A 26,668-nucleotide genomic window follows, 5' to 3' on the forward strand; every position below is an offset into this window, starting at 1 on the left:
GTTAGCTGGACATGGTGGGTATGCCTATACTCCCAGCTACTCCAGAGGCTGAAGTTGGGGGATCACTTGAGTCCAGGAGATGGAGGCTTCAGTGAGCTATTACCTTGCCACTCCTCTCCAGTCTGGGTGACAGAGCAAGCCCTGTCTCAAAAACCAAACAAAACTACAAAGTTCTGGCTTCTCCCACAGCCTGCAAGCCTTCTTTTTTGTTTCTTCCCTCATAAACACTGACGGCTGTGCTTTGCTGGCATGTAAGCATGCATTTTTTCCTAATCTTTGGATAATACAACACCGCCCAGGAGTGGCACTCAAGACTGAATCTTGAAGAAGAGTAGAAGTTTGCCAAACATGAGCAGGTAATAATTCCCAGAAAAGGATACAAAAGTAAGATATAAAAACTCATCCGTATTGAAAAATCAAAAGACTCCATGAAAGACTGTTAGAAATAATAAACGAATTCAGTAAAAGTTGCAGGATACCAAATCAACATGCAAAAATCAGTAGCATTTATATGCACCAACAGCAAACAATCTGAAAAAGAAATCAAGAAAGCAATCGCATTTACAATAGCTACCAAAGAATATAAACTATGGAGGAATCAATTTAACCAAAGAAGTGAAAGATCTATAAAAAGAAAACTAAAAAACTGATGAAAGCAATTAAAGAGGACACACACACAAAAAGGAAACATATTCCATGCTTATGGATTAGAATAATTAGGCGGGAAGACCACAAGGTCAGGAGATCGAGACCATCCTGACTAACACGGTGAAAACCCGTCTCTACTAAAAATACAAAAAAAATTAGCCAGGCATGGTGGCGGGCACCTGTAGTCCCAGCTACTCAGGAGGCTGAGGCAGGAGAATGGCGTGAAGCTGGGAGGCGGAGCTTGCAGTGAGCCGAGATCGCGCCGCTGCCCTCCAGCCTCCAGCCTGGGCAACAGAGGGAGAGTCCGTCTCAAAAAAAAAAAAAAAAAAAAAAAAAAAAAAAAAGACAACACTACCTAAAGCAATTTACAGATCAATCCAATCCCTATCAAAATACAAATGGCATTCTCTACGGCAAGGATCCCCAACCCCCGGGCTAGGGAACAATACCCATCTGTAGCCTGTTAGGAACCAGGATGCACAGCAGGAGGTGAGCGGTGGCCAAGTGAGAATAACCGCCTGAGCTCACTTCCTATCAGATCAGTGGTGGTGCCAGATTCTTACAGAGGCTGGAACCCTGTTGTGAACTGCCCATGCAAGGGTTCTAGGGCACTGAGCACCTTACAAGAATCTGATGCCTGATGATCTGAGGTGGAACAGTTTCATCCCCAAACCATCCTCCATCCCTACATTCAGCTCTCTTTTTCTAATGTAAATGTCATGTACGATAGTTTGTTGTTTTGTTTTGTTTTTGTTTTTGTTTGAGACGGAGTCTAGCTCTGTTGCCCAGCCTGGAGTGCAGTGACGCTCTCTCGGCTCACTGCAAGCTCCGCCTCCCGGCTTCGCGCCATTCTCCTGCCTCAGCCTCCAGAGGAGATAGGACTACAGGTGCCCGCCACCACGCCCGGCTAATTTTGTTTTTGTATTTTTAGTGGAAACGGGGTTTCACCGTGTTAGCCAGGATGGTCTTGATCTTCTTGACCTCGTGATCTGCCCGCCTCGGCCTCCCAAAGTGCTGGGATTGCAGGCGTGAATCACCGCGCCCGGCCACGATAGTGACATCAGAACTGTTTTGTAAAGCGAAGTGGGATAGATGTGGCACACACCAGCCACGGTTTCCACCGTCCCCAGAGCGTGGAGAGGCAGCGCCACTGCTCTCAAGGTTAATGACAACTCAGTAAAGCACTGCTCTTATTTTTTGCAGTCTTCAATTTGAGAAAGGCGAGAAATAATGTTTTCAATAAATATGGTTCATACCATTAAAAAAAAAAAAAAATCCCCCCAAGTCCATGGAAAAATTGTCTTCCACAAAAGCGGTCCCAGGTGCCAAAAAGGTTAGGGATTGCTGCTCCAAAGAAATAGAAATAGAAAAAAAATCCTAAAATCTATATGGAACCACAAGAGACCCCAAAGAGCCAAAGCAATCCTGAGCAAAAAGCACAAAGCTGAAGGCATGATGCTACCCAACCTAAAAATCTACTACAAAACTATAGTAACCCAATCAGTATGGTACTGACATAAAAATATACACATAGACCAATGGAACAGAATAGAAAACTCACATATAAATACATGCATTTACAACCAACTCATTCTAGTCAGTACCGAAAGTACAAAGGTGCCAAGAACATACAATGAGGAAAGGACAATCTCTTCAATAAATGATTCTTGAAGAACTGGATAACCCTAAACTGAAGAATGAAACTCAACTCTCTCTCTCACCATATACAAAAATCACATCAAAATGGATTAAAGACTTAAATTAAGACCTCAAACTATGAAGCTACCAGAAGAAAACACTGGGGAAATGTTCCAAGACATTGATCTGGGCAAAAATTTTTTTGTATACGACTTCAAAAGTACAGGCAACAAAAGCAAAAATAGACCAATAGGATTATATCAAACTAAAAAGCTCTGCACAGCAAAGGAAACAATCAACAAAGTGAAGAGACAACCCACAGAATGGAAGAAAATATTTGCAAACTATCCATCTGATAAGGGATTAATAACCAGAATGAATAAAACAAGGAGCTCAAACAACTCAATAGCAAAAAAAACCCACAAATAATCCTATCTTAAAATGGGCAAAGCCATATGTGGTGGTGCTTGCCTGTAGTCCCAGCTACTCAGGAGGCTGAAGCAGGAGGTGTTTTTTTTGGGGGGGGGCGGGGGGGGAATGGAATCTCACTCTATCACCCAGGTTGGAGTGCAGTGGTACAATCTCAGCTCACTGCAACCTCCACCTCTGGGATCCAAGTGATTCTCCTGCCTCAGCCTCCCAAGTAGCTGGGATTACAGTGCTCACCATCATGCCCGGCTAATTTTTTGTATTTTTAGTAGAGATAGGGTTTCACTATGTTGGCCAGGCTGGCCTTGAACTCCTGACCTCGGATGGTCCACCTACTCAGCTTCCCAAAGTGCTGGGATTACAGGCCTCAGTCACTAAGCCCAGCCCCAGGAAGACTGTTTGAGTCCAGTTTGATTCCAGCATGCACAACATAATGAGAACTCATGTCTTAAAAAAAAAAGGAGGCGGGGCAAAAGATCAAAATAGACATTTCTCAAGACATACAAATGGCCAACAGCTATAAGAAAAAATGCTCAACATCACTAATCATCAGAGAAACGCAAATCAAAACTACAACAAGGTATCACCTCATCCCACTTAAAATTTCCTATCAAGAAGACAGGAATTCATAGATGCTGGCAAGGATGCAGAGAAAGAGGAACTCTTATACACAGTTGGTGGGAATGTAAATTAGCACAGCCACTATGGAAAATTGTATGGAGTTTCCTCCAAAAACTAAAAATAGAACTACAATATGATCCAGCAAATTCCACTATTGGGTATGTGTCCAAAAGAAAGGAAATCAATATTATCAAAGAGATATATGCACTCTTATGTTTATTGCAGCACTACTCACAATAGCTAAAATATGGAATCAACCTAAGTGCCCATCAGTGGAGGAATGGGTAAAGAAAATGTGGTATATATACACAATGGAATATTATTCAGCCATAAAAGGAATGAAATTCTGTCATTCTCAGCAACATGGATGAAACTGGAGGTCATTGTGTTAACTGAACTAAGCCAAGCACAGAAAAGACAAATATTACATGTTCTCACTCACATATGGGAGCTAAAAAAGTGGATCTCATGGAGATGGAGGTAGATTGGTGGTTACCAGAGGCCAGGAAAGGTAGTGGGGATGTGAGGATGAAGAGTTTGATTAGTGGACACAACTACAGAAGAAATAAGACCTATGATAGATCAGAAGAGTGATTATAGCTAATGTTAATCTATTGTACATTTCAAAATAGGTAGAAGAGAATAATTCAAATAATGTTCCTAGCATAAAGACAAAATAAATATTAAGGTGATGGATATCCCAATAACTCTGATTTAATATTTATACATTATATACATGTATTAAATTATCACATGTACTCTGAAAATACATACATTTATTACATATCAATATAAAAACCTCATCCATGAAATTCTGTATTATCTTTGCAACTTTCCTGTAAATCTCAATCTATTCTAAAAAAGTTTATGAAAACTCATCTATGGGAATTTAAGGTGGCTAAAGATAGCTGAACACAGTGTAACAGGAAATAAAAACTTTTAAAAAATAGATCAATGTGGCCAGGCGCAGTGGCTCATGCCTGTAATCCCAGCACTTTGGGAGGCCAAGGTGGGTGGATCATTTGAGGTCAGGAGTTCGAGACCAGCCTGGCCAACGTGGTGAAACCCCATCTCTACTGAAAATACAAAAATTAGCCTGGCGTGGTGGTAGGCACCTGTAATCTCAGCTACCCGGGAGGCTGAGGCAGGAGAATCGCTTGAACCTGGGAGACAGAGGTTGCCGTGAGCTGATATTGCACCAGTGCACTCCAGCCCGGGCAACAGAGCGAGACTTCGTCTAAAAAAACAAAAAAAGATCAATACATGCATGGAAAAGGAAAAGGGTTGGAAGGGGTAAGACTGATTCTATGTTGAGATGGTAGAGTTACAGTTTAATTCCTCTTTTTTTATTTTCTATAATGGGAGAAAATAATATACATATTACAACTTCTAAAAAGATGTTTAAATAGGGCCTTATGTTAGGCATGGTGGCTCATGCCTACAATCCCAGCACTCTGGCAGGCTGTGGTAAGAGAATCACTTGAGGCCAGTTCAAGACCAGCCTGGACAACATAGTGAGACTCCATCTGTATAAAAAATAATTAGCAAGGAATGGTGGAGCATGCTGGTAGTCCTAGCTATTCAGGAGGCTGAGGTGGGAGGATCAGTTGAGCCCAAGAGGTCAAGACTGTAGTGAGCTATTATCACACCACCACACTCCAGCCCGGGTGACAATAGAGACCCTGTCTATAAACAAACAAAAAAACATAAGGGACTTGTATGTGTAATGAAAGTCTAGTTTTTTCAAACAGGCCATGATACGTCACTATAGGGTTCTAAGCAGGAGTAATAGGGCCAGTTTATATTTTTAAGACTGCTCTGGCAGCAGTGTGGAGGGTGGTGTGGAGGGACAGTTAAGATGAGAAGAGCCCACAGCAACAGTCCAGAAGAACAGAGGATAAATGATGACCATCTGGAACGGAGGGGAAATGACAGAAACAGAAGTAAGAAACTCTTTGGGATATGTAATTGGGGACCTCAGACACCTTCTCAGCTGCTAATGTTGTGTTCTGGGTAAGGCTGCCTATCTTTCAACCTAGACTGGTCAGTCAGTATGTCCCATTGTCTGATGTCTTTAGTGTGAAAAGAAGTCGATTAGGTCCCTAAGATCCCCCCCGATCCACACACACAGTAGGAAGGCATTTTATAAAATCCTTTATTTTATAAGTGGCAATCCTCAACTCCCCACCCAACACATAAACACACATACCCATCTAGTCTTTGTTTTCATCACATTTCCAAAACTGGCCACATGTCAATCTGACTCACACAGAAAATAAACAAGAGGGGCCCATCACATATGCCAAGTTATCAATACTCCTTTCACCATTTCTGCTCAATCTAGAAGACTCAGCTTGGAATTATTTTAACATTTTATGTTATTTGCAATATTATGGAAAAGTAAGTTACCAACATTCACAAGGTGATAAGCTGCAAAGAACAAGTTTGTTTTCCTTTTTAAATTTAGAATCTTGTTTACAACACATTAGCATCATTAACAGAAAAAACAGCCATTTACATAGTAACCCAAAAACCAGCCACTTAAGAAAATAATGTAGTAATCAACCACTACCAGAGAAAATAGGTCCTCTCATTTTATTTTAGTGGTAAGCCCAGCTGTTTTCTGAACTTTGTGAGAGTCTCTGTCCTGAATATGGTAAAGCATTCAAGTAAAAGGTAGGGAGTTATAAGTGTGAGATTCTGAGGGATTCTGCCTCAAAGAAGGTTCAGGAATAGCCACAGTCCTCCAGTTTACTCTAACGTTGAGATGTTCCTGGGATGACCAGCATAGTTTCCTTTTGAGGAGTTTTCACAATTCATCAGCCTCAGGATTCAGGTTTTATAAGACATTCTTCCACATTAAAAAAAAAGACTCTGTCCCATAAAAATAAGTTTCTCATCGCTTCTCCAGCTTCTTGTACTTGGCTTCTGTGAGGGATGAGGGAGAGTTACATCTTTTAAAACTGGCTCTTACAAAGACAGTTTTTAGTTAGCATTTCCAGTCAAGTTAAAAAAAATACGTATTATATTGCTAAAAATCTATTAGCTTCTATCTCATCATCTGTCCAAATATACAGATCATTGATCTGTAAAACTTGGAATAAGAATTCAAGCACAGACACTCAGAATCGAGAGCCTAACACAGGTTCACGAAGTCCTAACCCTGTCAATAGCACCTGCTTAGACAGCTCCATCAGGATGGGGCAGATCTGTCACTTGACCTATCGGGAGCCTTACTTAAAAACTGCCTCTCTCAGCACTGTCCCAGGTGCCCTCTGGAACCAGACTGGAACCCTCAGGAAGTATAAATGTACGTTTCCTCTTTTATGTTCTTATCCTTACACCTTACTCCAGGAAAGCAATTTTGAAAGATACAGAGATTTAAAAGGCCATCAAATAAGCCTCTTACTGTGACATCCCATTTTTCTATTAAAACCATGAAAGCACCTGGTTTCACAATTTTAACAGAAAAAGGGACTCTGTCACAAATGGTTACTGTGAACCAAGATATCTTCTACATGGTAAGGTTACCCCTGCCTTGTACACAGTAAGGTTCACAGTAATCATTGGCTAAATGTAACGGTAGAAAATAAAACTGATTGTTAATCACCACCCATATCAAATCCCAGCCTACTACAAACTACTCTCTTGAAGTAGTCAGCCCTTGTTAAATGATGAAAATAAAATAATCTATAAATGTTATCTAGGACAAAAACAAACTCAGGCCAGATGTGATGGCTCAGGCCTGTGATTCCAGCTACTTGAGAGGCTGAGGTGGGAGGACTGCTTGAGGCCATGAGTTTGAGACCAGCCCGGGCAACACAGCAAGGCCTTGTTTCAAGAACAAATTTTTTAAAAGTAGCTGGATGCGAAGGTGCACACCTGTAGTCCCAGCTACTCAGGAGGCTGAGGCAGGAGGATCACTAGAGCCCAGGAGTTCAAGGCTACAGTGAGCTATGATCACGCCACTGCACCCTAGCCTGGGTGACACAGCAAGGCCTCATCTCTTATAAAAACAAAACAAAACAAGACAACAAAAAAAAACAAAAAAACACTAAATTATTTACTTTTAACCATGTATGTAAGAGCCAGAGCCAGTTAGTAAGCCACAAGCACTAAAAGTACCAGTTTCTTCCTCAAAGGAAAAGTGATCTTTCAGAAAATCCTCAACTGACTATTTGTTTAAGACATACTTATCTACATTATTAAAGGTGCTTCTGCCTTCTCAACTATAAATAAGAACTTGAGCTTTGTAAGCAAACAGACCTGCTTAGAAATATGGCTCTTACATGTACTGGCTTTGTGTCCTTAAGCAACTACTCATCCCCTTAAACCAGTTTCCTTGCCTACAAAATAGGGATAAAAATCATGTACTTAAGCCGGACGTGGTGGCTCATGCCTGTAATCCCAGCACTTTGGGAGGCTGAGGCAGGTGTATCACGAGGTCAGGAGTTCAAGACCAGCCTGGCCAACATGGTGAAACCCCGTCTCTACTAAAAATACAAAAAACAAAACAAAACAAAAATCATGTACTCACCTCACAGATTATTGGGAAGATAAAACACACAATACAGGCCAGGTCGAGGTAGGCAGATCACCTGAGCTTGGGAGATCGAGACCAGCCTGACAACATGGAGAAACCCCGTCTCTACTAAAAATACAAAATTAGCCGGGCATGGTGGCGCGCCTGTAATCCCAGCTACTCGGCGGGGCTGAGGCAGGAGAATCGCTTGAACCCAGGAGGTGGAGGTTGCGGTAAGCCGAGATCGCACCATTGCACTCCAGCTTCGGTAACAAGAATGAAACCCGTCTCAAAAAAAACAAAACAAAAAATAAACATAATACAGGTAAAGCACTAAGAACAGTGCCTGATATATCATTAAGTAATCAGGAAATGTTGTTTTTATTAATATAATAATAAATTACTAAGGTTTTGTGAAGATTAATAGATCACTGTAGGCACACCATAAATGTTAACTATTACGTTTACTAAGGACATGCTGGCAAGAGGCACTCTTTATTATATCAAAACAAAAATAAAAACAGTTACCCAGTTTTTTTGAATATGCATCCAACTTGTAAGCTGCCTGCTCAAGAGCTGCTACCTGCTCTTCAATGACATTGATCTGATCCAGATAAGGCTGTAGTCCAGCATCTTTAAAAACAAAGAAAAAACTCATGTTTATATGGTTTTATCAACAAGGAATATAGGAAAAGAGTGGAAAAGTAATAATGCTAGTGTCTCTCCAGCTATGCTAAGACAGATTAGGTGGAATGACATGATTCTGACCACTAGCAAGGCAGGTGCTTTAGAAGACAGTAGCTAGTTGATCAGCCTCAACTGTGGCCCAGACTTAGTGTCTCTCATCTACTAATTTTCCATTCTTTTCTATTTCTTGCTCCTCGAGCAATCTTTCCATTACTGATTCTGTTTCTTGGGTACTCCCATACCAAGAAAGAGTACCCTAGAGACAAGGGAACACAAAAATAATAAATCAATGGAAAAAATATATTCGATTACTCTAAATTAGTGTTTTCCATTATAGAGTTTTTGGTTTTCTGCTTATAGAGTAATCCTTTATGGATTTGTAAATCAGTTCATTAGAATCTGGCCACCCCTCCTTCACCCCCTCCCTTCCAGGAATAAACTGATAAAATCAAGATTTAGAAGCAAAAATAACCATACCAACAAAACATGCTAATCCTCAGAATGGAAGAGATTCATCTTAAATTTGGAATTCATTTTAGAAAACAAGCTCCCACGAGACAAGGATGTCATGTTCCCTCCTCTTCTCCATGGCCCCAAGCACAAAAGAACATTAAATACAAACATGTTTAATTAAAAATATTATTACTTACATTTCTGGTTTAAGTCCTTTAAATTCCTACTAATGTTTATAGCAATATCTTTCATTTCAAGATACTTCAAGCTGGTGAGTTTATTCATATTTTCCAGGAGCTTATAGTCTTCACTGGTGGCTTGAAAATTAAACAGATGTAATACCTTTAAGATTTGTCTTAGATCATTAGAATGTGGGAGTATAGGCTAAGTGGTAGTTCAAGGCAGGACCAAGGAAGTGTCGATGGAGTGGGCCACTTTTGATCTATGATATTTATAACTCAGCCTATGTACTCTGAAAGTCTCAGTAGAAATTCAGGCAACAATCAGAAAATTATTTAAACCAAACAAGATCCAGAAGGTTCAGGATCATGGTTACAAAGGGAAATAATAAACTCATGTCCTAAGAAAAGGGAGGTAAAATAGTCTTGGTACTTCTACAGCATGAAAACATTTAACATACATACATATAATATACATACTATCAGACCAGGCGCGGTGGCTCTTGCCTGTAATCCCAGCACTTTGGGAGGCCAAGGTGGGTGACCACGAGGTCAGGAGTTCAACGCCAACCTGGCCAAGATAGTGAAACCCCATCTCTACTAAAAATACAAAAAATTAGCCAGGCGTGGTGGCAGGCACCTGTAATCTCAGCTACTCAGAAGGCTGGGGCAGAGAATTGCCTGAATCCAGGAGGCGACGGTTGCAGTGAGCCAAGATTGCACCACTGCACTCCAGCCTGGGTGAGAGAGTGAGACTCCATCTCAAAAAAAAAAAAAAAGGCCGGGCGTGGTGGCTCACGCCTGTAATCCCAGCACTTTGGGAGGCCGAGGTGGGCGGCTCACAAGGTCAGGAGATCGAGACCATGGTGAAACCCCGTCTCTACTAAAAATAGAAAAAATTAGCCAGGCGCAGGGGCGGGCGCCTGTAGTCCCAGCTACTCGGGAGGCTGAGGCAGGAGAATGGCGTGAACCCGGGAGGCGGAGCTTGCAGTGAGCCGAGATTGCGCCACTGCACTCCAGCCTGGGCGACAGAGCGAGACTCCGTCTCAAAAAAAAAAAAAAAATGTATATATATATATATATATATATGTATACACACACACACACACACACAATCAGCTAGGACCTCACTACTTCTTAGTTAACTCATTTATTACCATGTATAATTCTATATTGCATTTTATGCAGTGACATTTCCAAACCATCTGTCTACTTCTCATATCCTCAGTTCTTTCCCTATCCCCATTCAAAGCAAATGGCCTCTACTCTAACTTTCCCAAAGGCCAAGTCTATTAACATAAGCTGCATCAACCTCTCTGCCTTACTTCTTTTGTTTTTTGTTTTTCTCTCTGCCTTACTTCTAAACTTCTCTGGATCTTAATATCTTCCCAAGAGGCAGAAGTGTTCCTATTCTTGCCAAGACAACCCCCTCCTCTTGTGGCCTTGATCCCAAACACTTCTACTTCTTCAGGGCCTCTCTTCAATCATCTCCTTTCACTTGCACTTCCAAATTCTCCCTCTCTCCTGGCACCTTCCTCTCTATATAGCAATATATTCAGATTTCCTCCAGCTCAAAAGCACTCTCTCTATTCTGCTACACCTATATCATTTGCTCAGTAAAGCAAAGGAGCTTCACTGCTAAACAATTTGAAAAAGTAGCTGACACTCACTACATCCTCTTCCTTAACATTTACTTGCATATACCCTTGCAGTCTGGTCTTTGGCCCTACCATCCAGAGATTACATGTTCCAAGGTCATCAGTGCCCTGCTAACCACCAAATCTATGGCATTTGCTCAGTTCTTATCCTCTTAAACCTCTCATTGTCTTGGACATTACTGATCTCTTTCTCTTTGAGAAATGCTCATTTCTTTTGGCTGCTATAGCATTGTACTATACCGATTTTCTAATCTCTAACTGCTCTTCTTAGATTTCTATGCCAGATCCTTTCTTATCAGACCCCCTTAACTATCAGCGCTCAACTTTTTCTCAGCTGTAACACGTAACTGATGTTTATGTGGGTAGCACATACCTATGGGTATTCCCAGGATTATGCTAGAAACTAGCATAGTTTAAGAGGAAATATCAATTTACTCTTAAATTCAATAAAGCATGTGTGCAAGTAATAACAATCATAGGAAAAGAACAATTTGCTTAAAATTGATTATATAATAAATCATTTGGAAACCTAGGTACGTTAAGTGTTATTAAAAACAAATTAAGTGCACCATATACACATTCCCTGACATTTTAGCCTAGGCTCTCTTACCTACTTCTAAGCTCTTCCTTGGCAATCTCATCCTGCACAGCCTCCAATCGGACCACTATGAAAGTGACTCTGAAATCTGTTTCTTGTGCTCTGATCAGTCTCTGAGCTCTGGAATCCAATGTATAAGTCACCTGAGTTCCCTAGTTACATCAACAAGCAGTCAACCCAAAACTGAAAATATTTTCACACTAAACATGGTTCCTCTTTCCAGCTATTTTGGCTGATGGCACCACCCAGGCTTAAAACCTCAGATACATTTTGGTCTGCTTCCATCCCTCAGTATCTACTTAATCAAGTCCTATACAGTCCACTTCTGTAATGTTCTTGCACCCATGCTCTCCTTTCCATTCCTTTTACCACCACTCTGCCTCAGATCGTCATTACTTTTCTTTTATTATTATTAGATTACTTGGAGCATGTAACCTCTGGATGGTAGGGGACAAGACAAGACTACAAGGATGGAGTCGTGCTATGTTGCCCAGGCTGGTCTTGAACTACTGGCCTCAAGCAATCCTCCTGCCTCCCAAAGTGCTAGGATTACAGGCATGAGCCACAGTGCCTGGTCCTCTATTGCTTTTCATCTGAATTATTGCTCATCTCTCTCTGTTCTCTCTCCCCCATATCTATACTCTCATATTTATACTGCTATCAAATTAGTCTCTCTAAAACAAAGATCACAACTAGGCATTGCACCTCACACCTGTAATCCCAGCACTTTGGGAGGCCAAGGTCGGCGGATCACTTGAGGTGAGGAGTTCGAGTCCAGCCTGGCCAACATGGAGAAACCCCATCTCTACTAAAAGTACTAAAAAATTAGCCAGGCGTGGTAGCATGTGCCTATAATCCCAGCTACTCGGGAGGCTGGGACAGGAAAATTGCTTGAACCGGGGAGACAGAGGTTGCAGTGAGCCAGGATTGTGCCACTGCATTCCAGCCTGGGCAACAAGAGTGAAAACTCCATCTAAATAAAATAAAATAAAACAGGGGTGATGTATTCAAACACCTAGAAGCCACCAAGATAATGTAAATGAGTAAAGTAAGCCAAGTGTTTGCACATTAAATGCATAAGAAAATTATTCACTTCCATGAAGAAATATGCTTCCCCTTACTTCTTGGAATATGTGGTCCTCTTTGCCCATCATTTGCTTTACCAGTTTTGACAGAGGCATTGGTATAGAAAACCATTTCTGTACTGCTACTAATAAAAATAACAGTGATCAATGGCAGTTGACACTAGCTCTCAGTAAAGGGGAGAAAACAGGAAGTGGTAAGGACAAATTAGATAGCACTAGTCCTTTTAAAAGAGGCAGCTGCTCAGCTCTAGTCAATTATAGTTGAAAGAATGCAGGGGGTAGTAGGGCCAAATCTTTGGAATTGTTAAAGGGAAGCCAAAGGTCTACATTTTGTTACCTGGTTTCTCTTGCTCAAAATAACAAACAAATAAATAATCAGGCTGATAACTTAGAGAGTCATAGCTGGGCACAGTGGCTCACACCTGTAATCCCAGCATCTTGGGAAGCTGAGGCGTTAGGATCACTTGAGGCCATTAGTTCAAGACGAGCTTGGGCAAAGGAGCAGACCTCGTCTCTATTATTTATTTATTTAGGACACAGTCTCCCTCCATTGCCCAGGCTGGAGCGCAATGGCACGATCACAGCTCACTATAACCTCCACCTCTCCGGTTCAAGTGATTCTCCCGCGTCAGCCTCCCGAGTAGCTGGGATTATAGGCATGCACCACCACACCTGGCTAATTTTTACATTTTTATAGAGGCAGGGTTTCACCATGTTGACTAGGCTGGTCTGGAACTCCTGACCTCAGGTGATCCACCCACCTCGGCCTCATGAAGTGCTGGATTACAGGCGTGAGCCACCGTGCCTGGTCATATTTTAAAAATAATAATAATAATAAAAGAAAAGTAATGAAGATCTCAGGCAGAGTGGTGGTAAAAGGAATGGAAAGGAGAGCATGGGAGCAAGAACATTACAGAAGTGGAATTTATAGGACTTGTTCAAGTAGATATTGAGAGATGGAAGCAGACTAAGACTGGATACCAGGCTTAAAACCAAAATAGATGGAAAGAGGATCACTTGAGCTCAGGAGTTCAAGACCAGCCCAGGCAATATAGTGAGACCCTGTCTCTTAAAAACAGAAAAAGAAAAAAAATTTACAGATTCACAACCCCTACTATTCTGTATCAAGCCTTTTCTCATAGATTCTCATTCACAAATTTAGCTTACAGTAATTTCCTGGGGGAAGTGAAACAATTTAATAAATGTTTTTGAGATGCTGTACTGGCCCAGACTTCACTTTCTTTCTCTTTTTTCTTTTTTTTTTTTTTTTTTTTTGAGATGGAGTCTCACTCTGTCACACAGGCTGGAATGCAAGTGGCATGATCTCAGTTCACTGCAACCTGCAACCTCCACCTCCTGGGTTCAAGCGATTCTCCTGCCTCAGCCTCCCCAGTAGCTGGGATTACAGGCGCCTGCCAACACGGCCAGCTAATTTTTGTACTTTTAGTGGAGACACGATTTCGCCATTTTGCCCAGGCTGGTCTCGAACTCCTGACCTCAAGTGATCCACCAGCGGCTTCCCAAATGCTGGGATTAAAGGTGTGAGCCACCGCGCCCGGTCCATACTTCACTTTCTGATCCTCCTCCACACATAGGTCATGTGTCCACTGGGAAACGATCAAACACTAGTCATGTCCCAAAGGGTGGGTTATCAAATCCTCAGACCAACTTAATAGGTCCCTAAATCTACAGGTCATTCCCTGTTCCTCATTTCCCTTTATCCCAGTAAACACATCTTCTGCTTTAGCCAAACACACTGCTTGCACATACCACGTCATTCACTAGTTGTATCATCTCCCCCTTTTCCACCAACAATTCCCTTCACAACCCTGCTCAAAATACACTTTCCCCAAGGAAGCACTTCTTGATTAATGTTGCTGGATATTAATTTTTTGTTATTGTTTTCTCATTAGTCTATGTTACAGAGGCCTGCAGAGTTGTATTCTCTTTCTCTCCCATTCATGACGTCCCCAAACTTCCAAGAGGCCTGTCTCAGGGCATGCAGGGTAGGAACGGAGCTGTAGACTGATGCTGTTAACCATCTCCCAGGCCTCTCGGGCCAAACCGCACTCGAATCAACCCAGACCCAGTCTCACCCGTCAGTTCCCCAGTCAGGTAAGTGGCCATTTTGGAGAACATGTCCCGGCAGAGCTCAGTGATGTCAGCTTCAGCAGGCTCCTTTGCTTCCTCAGCTGTCTCCACGGCGGCATCGTCTGGGCCAAGGGAGAATGACTAAGTGTCCCGCCTACACCCGGTGCTAATCCAGCCAAAACTGCCTGTTCCGACATCCCTCCACTTGCCTTCATTCCATCAAGTCGGCTCCATTCTCCATCTGCCATAATTTCAAGTCCTTCACGGCGTCCCTGCCCATCTGACACACCAACTCGCCTCCCTCGCACAGCCCCTCGCCGATACCCGGCACCCCTGCTAAACCATCCGTCACCCTGACAGGACAAACACTCGCGCGCAGAGACAAGTGCACTCCTCCCACCAGCCCGTTCCTGCCAGGTGAGCCAACCACACACTAAACCTCGCCCTCCCGAGATGAAGCCCCAGGCCCCCCACCGGGCGCTTCCTCCTCATCCATTCCGGGTACCTCTAGCGGACTCATCACGCCGGGTAGCCAGTACGCCCTCGGCTGCAGCCGCCATGGCTGACCCTGCACTGTTTCCGGGCCCGGGTGCTGCGCATGCGCACTGGGTGTGCCCCGCCCACCCGGGCGGCCCTGCAGTCCTGTGCCTCGCAGTCCAGTCGAGCCTCAGGTCTATGACACAGCAAAGGGTGATTCCGGAGCCGAAACTGAAGCTACGCCAGGCTGTTATGAATCGATCCACTGCCAACAGTCGCGACGTCGGGAATGAGGGCTAGCTTATCCCTACAGTCACACCCTGGAGGGATCACTCGTCTTGTACCACTCATGACCCGTCTGGGAATAGTCAACCCTGTTTGTGGCCTGCTGAACAAAACCACTAAAGACAGGTTGCCCCCTCCCATGACACTCCGCACTGGAGTTAGTCATCAAAAGATGGCTCAGGGAATCCAAAGTTTTACAGGTTGTCTCGTCCACGCTTTGGGGAAACGTTCAGGCATTAATCCCTGGTTCTAAATACTCTCCCTCCCAATGTCCTGGGTTAACACCAACTCACTGGCCCCTATTTCTTAAACTGCAGACAGGCATACTTCTCTTCAGTTGATACAGCCTTTCTTGAAGAAAGCTTGGACTGTAACATTTTTAGAGCTGAGGATACACTCTGGTTATCTTAATTGCATTTAAACTGTTTCACAAGCCTCCTAGGTGTACAGAGTACTTAATGGGATGGGAGAACAGGAGTGAAAGAGGTAGATGAGAAGAAGTGACTGGGGAGCAATCGAAGGTGCAAAATGAGGAGGAATAAAGGCCACAGAAGAAGGGAGAGGAGATATTCAGCAGGCCTCAGGCAGGCTCCTGGACACCCAAAATCTTGGTGTAGGAGTTTCTTATCTTATCCCTGGTTATCCTCCATCTGCACCCTCTCACCCCACCCCAATGCCAGTACACCATATACATACACACACACACCAGCTACCCCTTATCCCCAGCCCTCCTGCCCTGACTGTCTCCACTCTGAGGACTGAGTCTCACTTGTCACCTGTCCTCACTTTTCCCATGGTGCAACCATAGTAGCCACTATTTCAAGCCATTCCTGTGAACCAGCAGTTCTTTTTTTTGAAACAGAGTCTCGCTCTGTCACCCAGGCTGGAGTAAAGTAGCGCAATCTCGGCTTGGCTCACTGCAACCTCCACCTCCCGTTCAAACAATTCTCATGCCTCAGCCTCCCAAGTAGCTGGGATTAGAGGCACGCGCCACCACACCCAGCTAATTTGTTTGTGTTTTTAGTAAAGACAGGGTTTCAGCATTTTGCCCAGGCTTGTCTGGAACTTCTGGCCTCAAGTGATCCACCCATCTCAGCCTCCCAAAGTGTGGAGATTACAAGCATGAGCCACCGTGCTGGGCCTAGAAGTTCTTATTTCAGGACTCCTGTGGTAGCCCAGCTCCTTCACATCACTGCACCTACTCTATACCTCCTAGAGAGCATGAACTATTCCAGCCCAGGCACATGGACGGCCCACAATTTCAGCCTTTTTTCCCTCTATAATACCAGAAGCAAATGCAAACTCGTTTTCCTAAGGAGTTTTATTGATAGCCACCATGGAAACCCACATGGTCTTATGGAAGAATAATGTCAGAACCCACCACATATTAATTCAAAGATCTCTGAATCCTGAGGTCATTTCCTTGCCTGATTCCTTTCAGGCTCCATTTTTATCTCCTGGTTGAAGCCCACTCAGTTTCCAGGTTCAGTGGACCAGGAGGCAGCCTCTTGCAGAAGATCCTTCATAGACTTTGCTCCAGGAGTGCCTCACACTTAATTCCTCTGCAACATTGGAATCTCACCACTTGAGCATCTCCTGTCCTCTAAGGCTTCCTCTCTCTTTTATAGGGAACCTCTATAGGGGAAAACGAGAAACCCATGGGTGCTAGCAACAGATCTCGGGATGCACAAAGGATAAGAATACGATTCACTGGGAAGTAGGAAGACATGTAGATACTGCCTACTCTCTTGGTTTCTACCTTTTTCACAAACCATGGCTATCCAGGTGCTTAGGAAGAGCCATTACCCTCCCTCCCTTTATCCTGTTTGCTAATTTTTTTTTTTTTTTTTAATTAACACACAGAGCTAAGTACACAGGGAGTAAAAGGCCCAGTGGAAGATGTTATTTCACAGAGCTATGTGGCAACACACAGAAACACTGAGTCACAAGCCTAAGCATGATGCCCACCACACACACAAACATTGGCTCAAAAGGCCAGATTTTGGGTAGGGCTCAGCAGCAGCCATGACGGGACCTGTTGTCCTAGAAGTGCAGGGGATGTGGTGAGGGGGCCTGTGGGGAGGCAGAAGGAGGAGAGCCTGCTGTCTGATGCTTTAGGCCCCCTTCCTCACCACTCTCCTGCCCACCCTGGACTCCCCAGGGGTCTGGGGTCACAGCTGGGGCTGGCTGCAGGTGCTTCCAAATAGCTTGTTCCTCCTGTTGGAAGAAGAAAGGGACAAATCATTTGAATAAATAGTTTGTGTACCACTTTTCTTTTCTCTGTATCTGATTCCAGAGAACTCAGACTGCTATAGACTATTTGCATCCCTCCCAAATTCATCTGTTGAAATTGTAACCCCCAATGTGATAGTATTAGGAGGTGGGGCCTTTGGGAGGGGATTAGATAGTGAATATGTAGCACATATGAATGGGCTCATGCCTGTAATCCCAGCATTTTGGGAGGCCGAGGTGGGTGGATCACCTGAGGTCAGAAGTTCAAGACCAGCCTGACCAACATGGAGAAACCCCATCTCTCTAAAAATACAAAATTAGCTGGGTGTGGTGGTGCATGCCTGTAATCCCAGCAACTTGGGAGGCTGAGGCAGGAGAATCACTTGAACCCAGGAGGCGGAGGTTGCAGTGAGCCAAGATCGTGCCATTGCACTCCAGCCTGGCCAACAAGAGCAAAACTCCGTCTCAAAAAATGATAATAAATAAAATAAAATAATAAAAGAGACTTCCCTTACTCCTTCTACCATGAAAGGGCACAGCAAGAAGACAGCTGTCTATGAATCAGGAAGTGGGCCCTCAACAAATACTGAATCTACTGGCATCTTGATCTTAGACTTCCCAGCCTCCCAAACTGTGAGGAACAAACCTGTGTTGCTTATAAGCCACCCGATCTATGATAATGTATTATATCAGCCCAAACAGACTGACACAGACCATCTCAGAGTGGCCAAGGCAGCCCTTAGGCCAGGGCAAGCAACTTCCAGGCCTTATCTCCATGACCCATCTCTGCTGATACACTGACCACTGTAAACATGTTTCCCCAGGAGCCTGAAAACATAGGTCTTTCAAAAATACTCTTGCCCCACCCACTGAGTGGAAAAGATGGCAGAGTTCAGCTGTGAAGAACTAGGAGGACCAGGTGAAGGGCCACTCACCACGCCTGGGGAGGGAACCAGCCACCCCTTCGTCTCCAGCATTTTCAACTTTGAGCCGACAGCATCAACCTGGGACACTACTCCTTCCAGCACAGTCTCCAGCTGCAGAACTCTCCTTGTGAGCCTGTGCGGGATTTGAGAGAGACTAATGGAGCAGAAATCTGTGTCTAGGGACTGAATGTCTAAAGAGGCAGGGTTCACAGAAGGGCTTGTGTCCAGATTGGAACAGGAAGGGAAGACCCAGCCTTGTAGGCAGAATTAAAGGGGAGCAGAGGTTCTCCCTGGGGTAGGACAGAGAATTGGAAAGTTGTGGGAAAAAGTACAAGATAGGGTATCATAATAGAAGTGTTGCCAGCCCTGAACCAGTCCTTGGCTGCACATACATGTAGAATTCTTCTCCTGAAACCCAGCCTCCTGCTTTGGCAGCCTCTGGACCAGACTCGCCTTGTGGGGTGCTCACAACGGATCGGCCTAGTTTCTCAATCTCAGTGTCGAGGGCCACCTGCTCAGGAAGTCAGAGGTTAGAGGGGAGGAGATAACTCTGGGAAGCCATCAGCTCCTGTTCCATCACCCCCTCTACCAGGATCTCAGGATCAAGCCTCAGGTTCTAGTTCTTGCTATTCCCCTTCCCTCCCAGACTCTGGAGACAATAGGGTCAGGGTGGTGGTGCTGGACCAACCTCTGGAGGAGTCACCTCTCAAAGAAAACACAAGATCCTAGAAGCTTTTATGGATGAGGTGTTTACTAGAGGCCAACTCATTTTAGCAGAGGAGGGACACTACCAGTGTTCTTGGCACTTTCTAGACTGCTGTCACCCTGCCTTTGACTTTTTTTGGTCTACATTGGATTGGGATGGAGCAGGCAGAGTAGGGACAGCCAAGAATCCGAGTTTGAAAATTCCCAGAAGAAGGTAAGTCCTCTGAGGGAATTATCAGTGATTCTTGGGCAATTGGTCATTTTTCTCTGAGCCTGTATTTTAGAGCATGGTTCTCAACCTTGGCTATGTACTGTAATCACCTAGAGAGTTTTTAAAAGTACTGATGTCTGGGCCCCACACCCAGAGATTCTGGTTTAATTGGTCTAGAGTGTGTGTCCTGAGTATGAAGATTTTTAAAGGCCCCCCAGGGTATTCTTATGTGCAGCAGTTTGGGAACTACTATTCTAGAGAGATCTTTACTGTCTATGGGAGAGTTTTCAGGTTGGGTTTGTGTTCTAGGTGTGTTGGGGGAAGGGGAGGTTGAGCTATTTCCTTACACTGTCTCTCCACCCATCAACCCAGCTCACCCTCTCTCCCTCCAGGTCCTGTCGCATTTGTTCCTGTTCCTTCTCATCCAGAATACGATTCCCATCTCTGTCAAACTTGGTGAAGGTGGCTGTGAGCTCAGTGATTTCATGCTCTGCGTGTCCCATTCTGAGAAAAGGATGATGAAATGATTTCTGCCCAGCTGTGGCTGTGACCTCTCAGTTATGGAATTCCACTCTTTTGCTTGACTCTGGCAAGAGTTTTGCTTTCTGGAAAAGAAGGTTCTCCAAAGTCTAGCAATCTTACCCCCAAGAAAACACTTGGTTCTATTTCTTCTTCCTCTCCTGACTCCTGCTCACTAGATTCAGGGCCTCATGAGCTTCTACAGGGATTATTGCAAAATCTGTTTGTCTCTAAATAGCCTGCTATCCCCCAGCTTCCCCTTTACTCCCTACCTGTGAAATCCATCGTCCATAATACAACTAAAATAATTAACCTTTCTAATATGCAGGTCTAAAAATGTCCCTTTTTGAAATCCCTTCTGCTACCCTATTCTTTTGGCAGAGTAGTAGTGTGGCCTTTCTCAGTGTGGCCCTTGCCTGTTTCTCTCGTCTCATCTCCTGCTATGACCACCCCCTGTCCCCGCCCCTTGATTTAATACCTTAGCAATGCTCAACTACTTATTCCTCCTGTGTATATTGCTTGGTTTCAGACCTCTATGCTTTCGTATGTGTTTTCATCTCTTCTTGGAACAGCCTTCCTCTGCTTGTCCATCCTCCAATACCCTATTTAGACATTACCTCTTCCAGGAAGCCTTCCCTTAAGCTCAGAGATAGAATTGATCACCCTCTACTCCTAGTCACTTCTGTTGAACAAAGACTTTGTCCTATTTAATTATGTTGTCTCCTAATCCCAGCACTTTGGGAGGCTGAGGTGGGTGGATCACTTGAGGCCAGAAGTTTGAGACCAGCCTGGCCAACATGGCAAAATCCCATCTCTACTAAAAATACAAAAATTAGCCGGGCGTCCTGGCACATGATTGTAGTCCCAGCTACTCAGGAGGCTGAGGCATGAGAATCGCTTAACCCCAGGGAAGCTGAGGTTGCAGTGAGCCAAGATTGTGCAACTGCACTCCAGCCTGGGCAACAGAGCAAGACTCTGTCTCCAAAAAAACAAAAAAATTAGGTTGTCTATTAGTGCCTGATCTGCAGCTGGTGCTCACAATGTATTTGTTCAATGTGTATTAATATGTTTGACTGGGAATCAGGGAGTGAATGGCTAAAGGAATAGATGAGTGTTCGTGGGGAAGCATAGAACAAAAATCAGAGTTTTGTGGGAGTGGGGTGTGTATTCAATGATTAGGGAATTATTACATGGGTTCCTAAGAGTTGTTCAACAAGATCCAGGATGTTATAGAACATGGTCAGAGATCTTTAAACCAAGGGCACAGTTCTGAAGGTCAGGAGCAGAGACCTACGGGCAAATATCTGAAGCCTGCAAGTCAAGATCAGAGGCCCCTAAACCAAAACCAAAGGCTTATAGGCAAATGAAGTATGGTTGAGGGTTGAGGACTCAAGAGATTGGTATTAGAGAAGGCTGGGTCTCTGGTTGCTCACTCCCTTAAGGTGTTGGTGAAATCCTCAAACTGGATCTCCTGCTCCCCACCCTGCAGGACCTTCTGCACATCCGATACCCTCTCCTTCCTCAGACGCAGTCTTAGCAGGGTCTTGTTGTAGCCCTGAAAGGGAAAGGAAGTAGGCACATGTTCTCACAGGCTGCTCACTCATCCCTGGCCCCCAGCCCCACTCATAGTATGCCAGGCTTCCAAGGATAAATTAAATGCACACAAGGGCACAGGCGCCTCAGTCAGTCAGGAACAGACCAGGACACAGAGCCTTAGACTGCGGCACTGATGGAAATGTGTAGCTCAAGGAGACTGAGCAGTCACCTGTTTCAGGAGGTCAGAAAGTTGCAGCTCATCCTTCTGTCCAGCCAGCTCCTCCTTGACCTCTGAATATGTGTCATTGATGATGGCCAGGAACATGTTCTGGAAAATAAAGTGGGGACCTGGGTCCTCACCTCCAGACCCACTGGAAGGATTGAGCCCACTGATCCCATTAATCCAAGACTCGTGTTCCAAAGGGGTCAGCGCTCTCAATCCCAGCTCGGCAGCCCACCAATCCCTGCCTCTCAGGGTCCCCAGAGCCCAGCCTTTCAGCACAGTTCTGTTAGAGATGGATCATGCTTCTTGACCAACCTGGTGTCCTCACTCTCAGTTGCTGCAGTAGCCTTTCTGACCACAGAGATACCCTAACATATGCCACAGACCTCCTTCGTATAAGGGCCCATCAATCATTGGAACTAGAAGCTTTTCAGGGTGAGAGTACAATTATGATCTCTTTACCATCTACCCCCCAATCCATATCTGTATCCCCATCCATTGATCAAATAAAGAAAAATACCAGCCTTGTTAGTAAGAATAAAATCCAAAAGCTGGGCACAGTGGCCTTCACCTGTAATCCAGCACTTTGGGAGGCTAAGGCAGGCAGATTGCTTGAGTCCAGGAGTTAGAGACCAGCCTGGGCAACATAGCAAAACCCTGTCTCTACAAAAAATACAAAAATTAGCTGGGTGTGGTGGCTCCCGACCATGCCAGTGGTCCTATCTACTCAGGAAGCTAAGGTGGGAGGATAGTTTGAGCTCGGGAGGTGGAGGTTGCAGTGAGCTAAGATTGCACTACTGCACTCCAGCCTGGGTGACAGCGTGAGACCCTGTCTAAAATAAATAAGTAAATTAAAATCCAGATTGTTCCTGGTTGGCAGGGAGAGAGAACTACCAAGCAGTGGCAGTAGAAATCAGCATGAGGTCCCCAGAGGAAGGGGGGTCTTGGAGGACAGTCATAGAAGCTTCCACGTGCAGCTACTACTCTTCATGAGGTACTTTTCTCCCCTTTTCATCCTTGGAGAATGAGGTTTTGATTTTACTGAGGGAGTCTGCAGGTTCCCTTATACTCTGCAAACCTGCAAACTGACCATGCTGGCTATACTACATTAACCATCTCTCAGAAGATCCAGACATCTGCCCCCCCGCCCCCACTCACTCTCCATCCTTGATTTAAGAAACTTATCAATCTTGAGTGAGGGACATACTGGGAGAAAAACTCCACCCTGCAGGCTCTCTATGTCCCCACCCCTCAGAGAGACCCTCACCAGGAGCACGAAGAAGACGAAGAAGACATAGGTGACAAAGTAGGCAGGGCCCAGGATGCGGTTGGCATTGTCGATAGCATTGTAGTCAAAGTCCCCGAGGATTATCCGGAACTGAGTGAAACTGAGAGACCAGGTCTGGGCTTTACCCAGAGCCTAATAAATACCCCCATCCCACTTTCCTAGCCACAGACAGACCCCTCACCACACGTCCACCCCAATCTGATAGACACAGTGCAGGGTGCTTAGATTATTTGAGCACACACACACCAGGGCTTCCGGAGACGCTCGCAGAGATGCTTTAAACGCAGACATGCCCACACGCACATACCCATCTTCCCCAAGGATACATACACCCATGGAGCTGGAGGGTGAGGGGCCAGGGAGGAGTGAAGGAGTGAAGGGGGTAGGACACACACATGCACTTGATGAAAGTGCTAAAGTTTTCCACTTGGGTCCCGAAAAGCAGGTAGCCGAGTTGGGCATAGGCGAAGAAAACAATGAAGAACATGACGGCGAAGCCCAGGATGTCCTTGGCACAGCGGGCCAGCGTGGAGGAGAGCTGGGTCATGGTTTTGTTGAAGCTGATGTACTTGAATATCTGGAAGGACCATGTTGAACCAAGGCATGAAGAAGGAAAAAGGAAAAGTGTTGAAAAGACCACGCCAAGGGCCTATGGAGGCCACAGGAGTTGCCAAGCCAGACAAAGAAAATGAGACACATATTGAAGAAGGGAGAATGACACAAAAATTAGCCAGACGTGGTGGCACACACCTGTAATTCCAGCTACTTGGGAGGCTAAGGCAGAGAATCACTTGAACCTGAGAAGTGGAAGTTGCAGTGAGCTGAGATTGCACCACTGCACTCCAGAGAGACTCTGTCTTAAAAAAAAAAAAAAAAAAAAAAAAAAAAAAAAAGCCCGGTATGGTGGCTCACTCCTGCAATCCCAGCACTTTGGGAGGCTGAGGCAGGTGGATCGCTCAAGGTCAGGAGTTCAAGATCAGCCTGGCCAACGTGGTGAAACCTCGTCTCTACTAAAAATACAAAAAGTTAGCCAGGTATGGTGGCGCATGCCTGTAATCCCAGCTTCTCAGGAAGCTGAAGCAGGAGAATTGCTTGAACCTGGGAGGCAGAGGTTGTGGTGAGCTGAGATCCTGCCATTGTACTCCAGCCAGACAGCAGAGTGAGACTTCGTCTCAAAAAAAAAAAAAAAAAAAAAAATCGGGAGCTGTGGCTCATGCATGTAATCCCAGAACTTTGGGAGGCTGAGGTTGGCAGATCACCTGAGGTCAGGAGTTCGAGACCAGCCTGGCCAATGAGGTGAAACCTCGTCTCTACAAAAAATACACAAATTAGCCAGGCGTGGTGGTAGGCGCCTGTAGTCCCAGATACTCAGAAGGCTGAGGCAGGAGAATCACTTGAACTCAGGAGGCAGAGGTTGCAGTGAGCCGAGATTGTGCCACTTCACTCCAGCCTGGGCAACAGAGCGAGACTCCATCTCAAAAAGAAAAAAAGAAGAAGAAGAAGAAGGGAAAAAGAAGGGAGAATGAGCACTCCTTGAAGCAAAGCTGGGTGTGGGAGTGTCAGGTACCTTGATCCAGGCGAAGAAGAGGTTGACAGCATTCATGTTGTTGTACTGCGTCTGCCAGAAGGCGAGGAACTCAAAGTCTGCATATGTGTTTGGCTGCTGCAGGAGCTTCCCCATGAGCCGATTCACCTCGAGGGTTCGGAATATGTGGAAGCCCACAGCCACAATGGAGAGCTGTCACACAGGGGTCATGGGGGTGTCAGAGAAGGCAAGGGGATCTCAAGGGAAGTTCCAAGATGAGGCCCCAAGGAACAGCCAGGGTAGGTAAGACAGGTGAGAAAAAAGCCTTCCTTGCTGACTTGTTCACTATCTCAGGTTCAAATAGAACTGGGTAGGATGACTGGGGAGCATCTTAAGTGTTCTAAAGCCCAAGAGAAGGGTTTGGGGCCAGTGGTAAATATTAATATATAGATTGTAAAGGGCTGTAGGGAACTGGAACCAGTCATTTCCTTCCGGTCCCACCACTTCCAAGCTTTGGTCAGGAAATGAATGTGTCCTGTTAATAGGAGGGAGATGAAGATGAAGGAGCAGAATATTTGAATAGAAGACAAAAGGCATGGGTTTCCACACAACAGGTCATAAAAGACAAGGAAGGAACAGCGTATAGTACATTAAAAAAAAAAAAAAAAAAGAGCAGGGCTCAGATAACAAGTGAGGAGGAGAGGAGATGTGAGAGACAGGGTTTCCTAAGGGCTGAGAGAGGGTAACATCTCCATCTCACTTAGGGAGCTGTTAAATGATGATTTAACCAAAAGTCAGAAGGAGGGCTTAGGGCTCCAAAAGGAAGAACTTGGAGCCCCTATCAGGGTGGAACCCCCTCCTCCCCCCAGAATGTCCCAAGTCCTAGATATCTGTCCCTCACCAAGATGACCACCAAGTCCAGTATGTTCCAGATGCTGCTGAGGTAGCGAAGTCGGTGAATGTGGAGCTCCAGGATTTCTTCCACCACATAGTAGAAGATGAAGACGCAGAAGACGACCTCACAGCCAACAATAAAGAAGTCCCAGTTGCTGACATAGCGGATCAGCTTGACCGTGCGGATTTGCCAGGATGGGATGGCACCTCCTGTAGCTGGAAACTCCACCACCAGCCTGTGGGGGGAGGGGGAGACATCTAGTAGAGCCTGGGCTGGGACAGCTCCTCCCACTTCCTGTCCTCTCCACCCCCACCACAGGGTACGAGTTTAGAGAAGGGTCTCATGCACAAGAGACGGGAACCAGGAGCCAGGGACAGGGGAATGAAGTAGGGAAAGGGGGCTCACCTCAGGACACAGAAAAGATTGATGTTGGCATTGTAGACTGAGAAGTCGATGAACACCACCCGAGTGCCTCTGTCCAGCCACAGCCCCTCCTGAAGGTCCCGGAGAGCCTCTGCACTACCCTGTCGGGATCCTGGAAGGTCCAGGTAGTAGCCACCTCCACTGTAGCTTGTGAGCCTGCCCCAGTGGGAGGAGCCCCCTAACTCATCCTGCGAGTGGTATGTCCACCTGCCACAGAAAATGCCGGCTGAGCCAGCCCAAAAGTTCATCTCCCAAGGCAATGACAATGCTTTATCATTGTCTGGGCTTTACAGGTTTACATATTGTGGGTATGTGTATATATATGATATGTGATATATACATATATAGTGTATCATTTATTATTCTGTTTGATACTAACAACCATTTGAGAAGGGAGCGTGAATATTATCCACATTTTGCAGAAGAGAAAACTATGAAAGAGGTTACCGAAATAATGCAGCTATGAATGACAGAACTGAAACTCAAATGCAAATCTGATTTTTCACTATGTCACTCAAAGATTTGGATGACAAAGCCAAGCCCCACTTTTGGCCCACCTTGAATAGTCCCCCTAAGGGAAGCACCTGGACCAGAAGGAAAAGCTCCTTCCAGCTCTGTGACTGTACATCAGGCTCCTTCACCCCATGTTTCTCCATTCTATCCACTAAACTTTCTATCCTGAGTGCTTATTTCCTTCTTCCCTAATTCATCATCCATCCTTGACCCCTTGCTGCTCCACGTATCAATCTCAAGCGTTGGGCTTTTCAATTTCACCCATTCTCTATCCCCAACTTCTAGGCAAGAAAGGAAGCTT

General features: G+C 45.0%; 2 protein-coding genes and 1 long non-coding RNA gene across 6 annotated transcripts in view; 1 reads left to right on the forward strand and 2 right to left on the reverse strand.

The window, feature by feature from the left end:
* Positions 1-5,473: 5,473 nt before the first annotated feature.
* On the reverse strand, positions 5,474-15,184 carry BLOC1S2 (biogenesis of lysosomal organelles complex 1 subunit 2). 3 transcript variants are annotated; one of them, XM_028853459.2, is made up of 6 exons: positions 15,115-15,184; positions 14,615-14,731; positions 9,196-9,315; positions 8,387-8,491; positions 7,874-8,146; positions 5,474-6,264 (listed from the first exon to the last, which is right to left on the reverse strand). In XM_028853459.2, the coding sequence occupies exons 1-5, from the start codon at positions 15,167-15,169 to the stop codon at positions 7,875-7,877; spliced, it is 669 nt and encodes a 222-aa protein (XP_028709292.1). In that variant the 5' UTR covers positions 15,170-15,184; the 3' UTR covers positions 5,474-6,264; position 7,874. The 3 variants fall into 3 exon arrangements, with proteins under 3 accessions (XP_028709292.1, XP_077801416.1, NP_001253844.1); XM_077945290.1 differs by lacking the exon at positions 7,874-8,146 and having other exon boundaries at positions 5,474-6,261; NM_001266915.1 differs by lacking the exon at positions 7,874-8,146 and having other exon boundaries at positions 5,510-6,264; positions 15,115-15,175.
* LOC144331260 (uncharacterized) lies at positions 10,497-13,997 on the forward strand. Its single transcript, XR_013398268.1, has 2 exons — positions 10,497-11,760; positions 13,450-13,997. It is a non-coding gene; the product is annotated as an uncharacterized LOC144331260 (long non-coding RNA).
* Positions 15,185-16,677: 1,493 nt separating the features above from the next.
* PKD2L1 (polycystin 2 like 1, transient receptor potential cation channel) overlaps positions 16,678-26,668 on the reverse strand; it is a 44,646-nt gene continuing 34,655 nt past the window's right edge. For both annotated transcript variants that reach the window (XM_015147920.3, XM_015147921.2), the window contains exons 5-16: positions 25,837-26,061; positions 25,438-25,666; positions 24,579-24,749; positions 23,407-23,588; positions 22,991-23,111; positions 21,730-21,828; positions 21,398-21,519; positions 19,823-19,949; positions 18,922-19,040; positions 18,539-18,662; positions 17,504-17,588; positions 16,678-17,006 (exon numbers count right to left, since the gene is read on the reverse strand). In XM_015147920.3, the coding sequence (XP_015003406.1) occupies positions 16,975-17,006; positions 17,504-17,588; positions 18,539-18,662; positions 18,922-19,040; positions 19,823-19,949; positions 21,398-21,519; positions 21,730-21,828; positions 22,991-23,111; positions 23,407-23,588; positions 24,579-24,749; positions 25,438-25,666; positions 25,837-26,061 (1,636 nt within the window). In that variant the 3' untranslated portion in view covers positions 16,678-16,974. The remainder of the gene's footprint in view (positions 17,007-17,503; positions 17,589-18,538; positions 18,663-18,921; positions 19,041-19,822; positions 19,950-21,397; positions 21,520-21,729; positions 21,829-22,990; positions 23,112-23,406; positions 23,589-24,578; positions 24,750-25,437; positions 25,667-25,836; positions 26,062-26,668) is intronic.

The sequence above is a fragment of the Macaca mulatta genome, chromosome 9, assembly GCF_049350105.2.
Source record: "Macaca mulatta isolate MMU2019108-1 chromosome 9, T2T-MMU8v2.0, whole genome shotgun sequence".
Lineage (NCBI taxonomy): Eukaryota > Metazoa > Chordata > Mammalia > Primates > Cercopithecidae > Macaca > Macaca mulatta.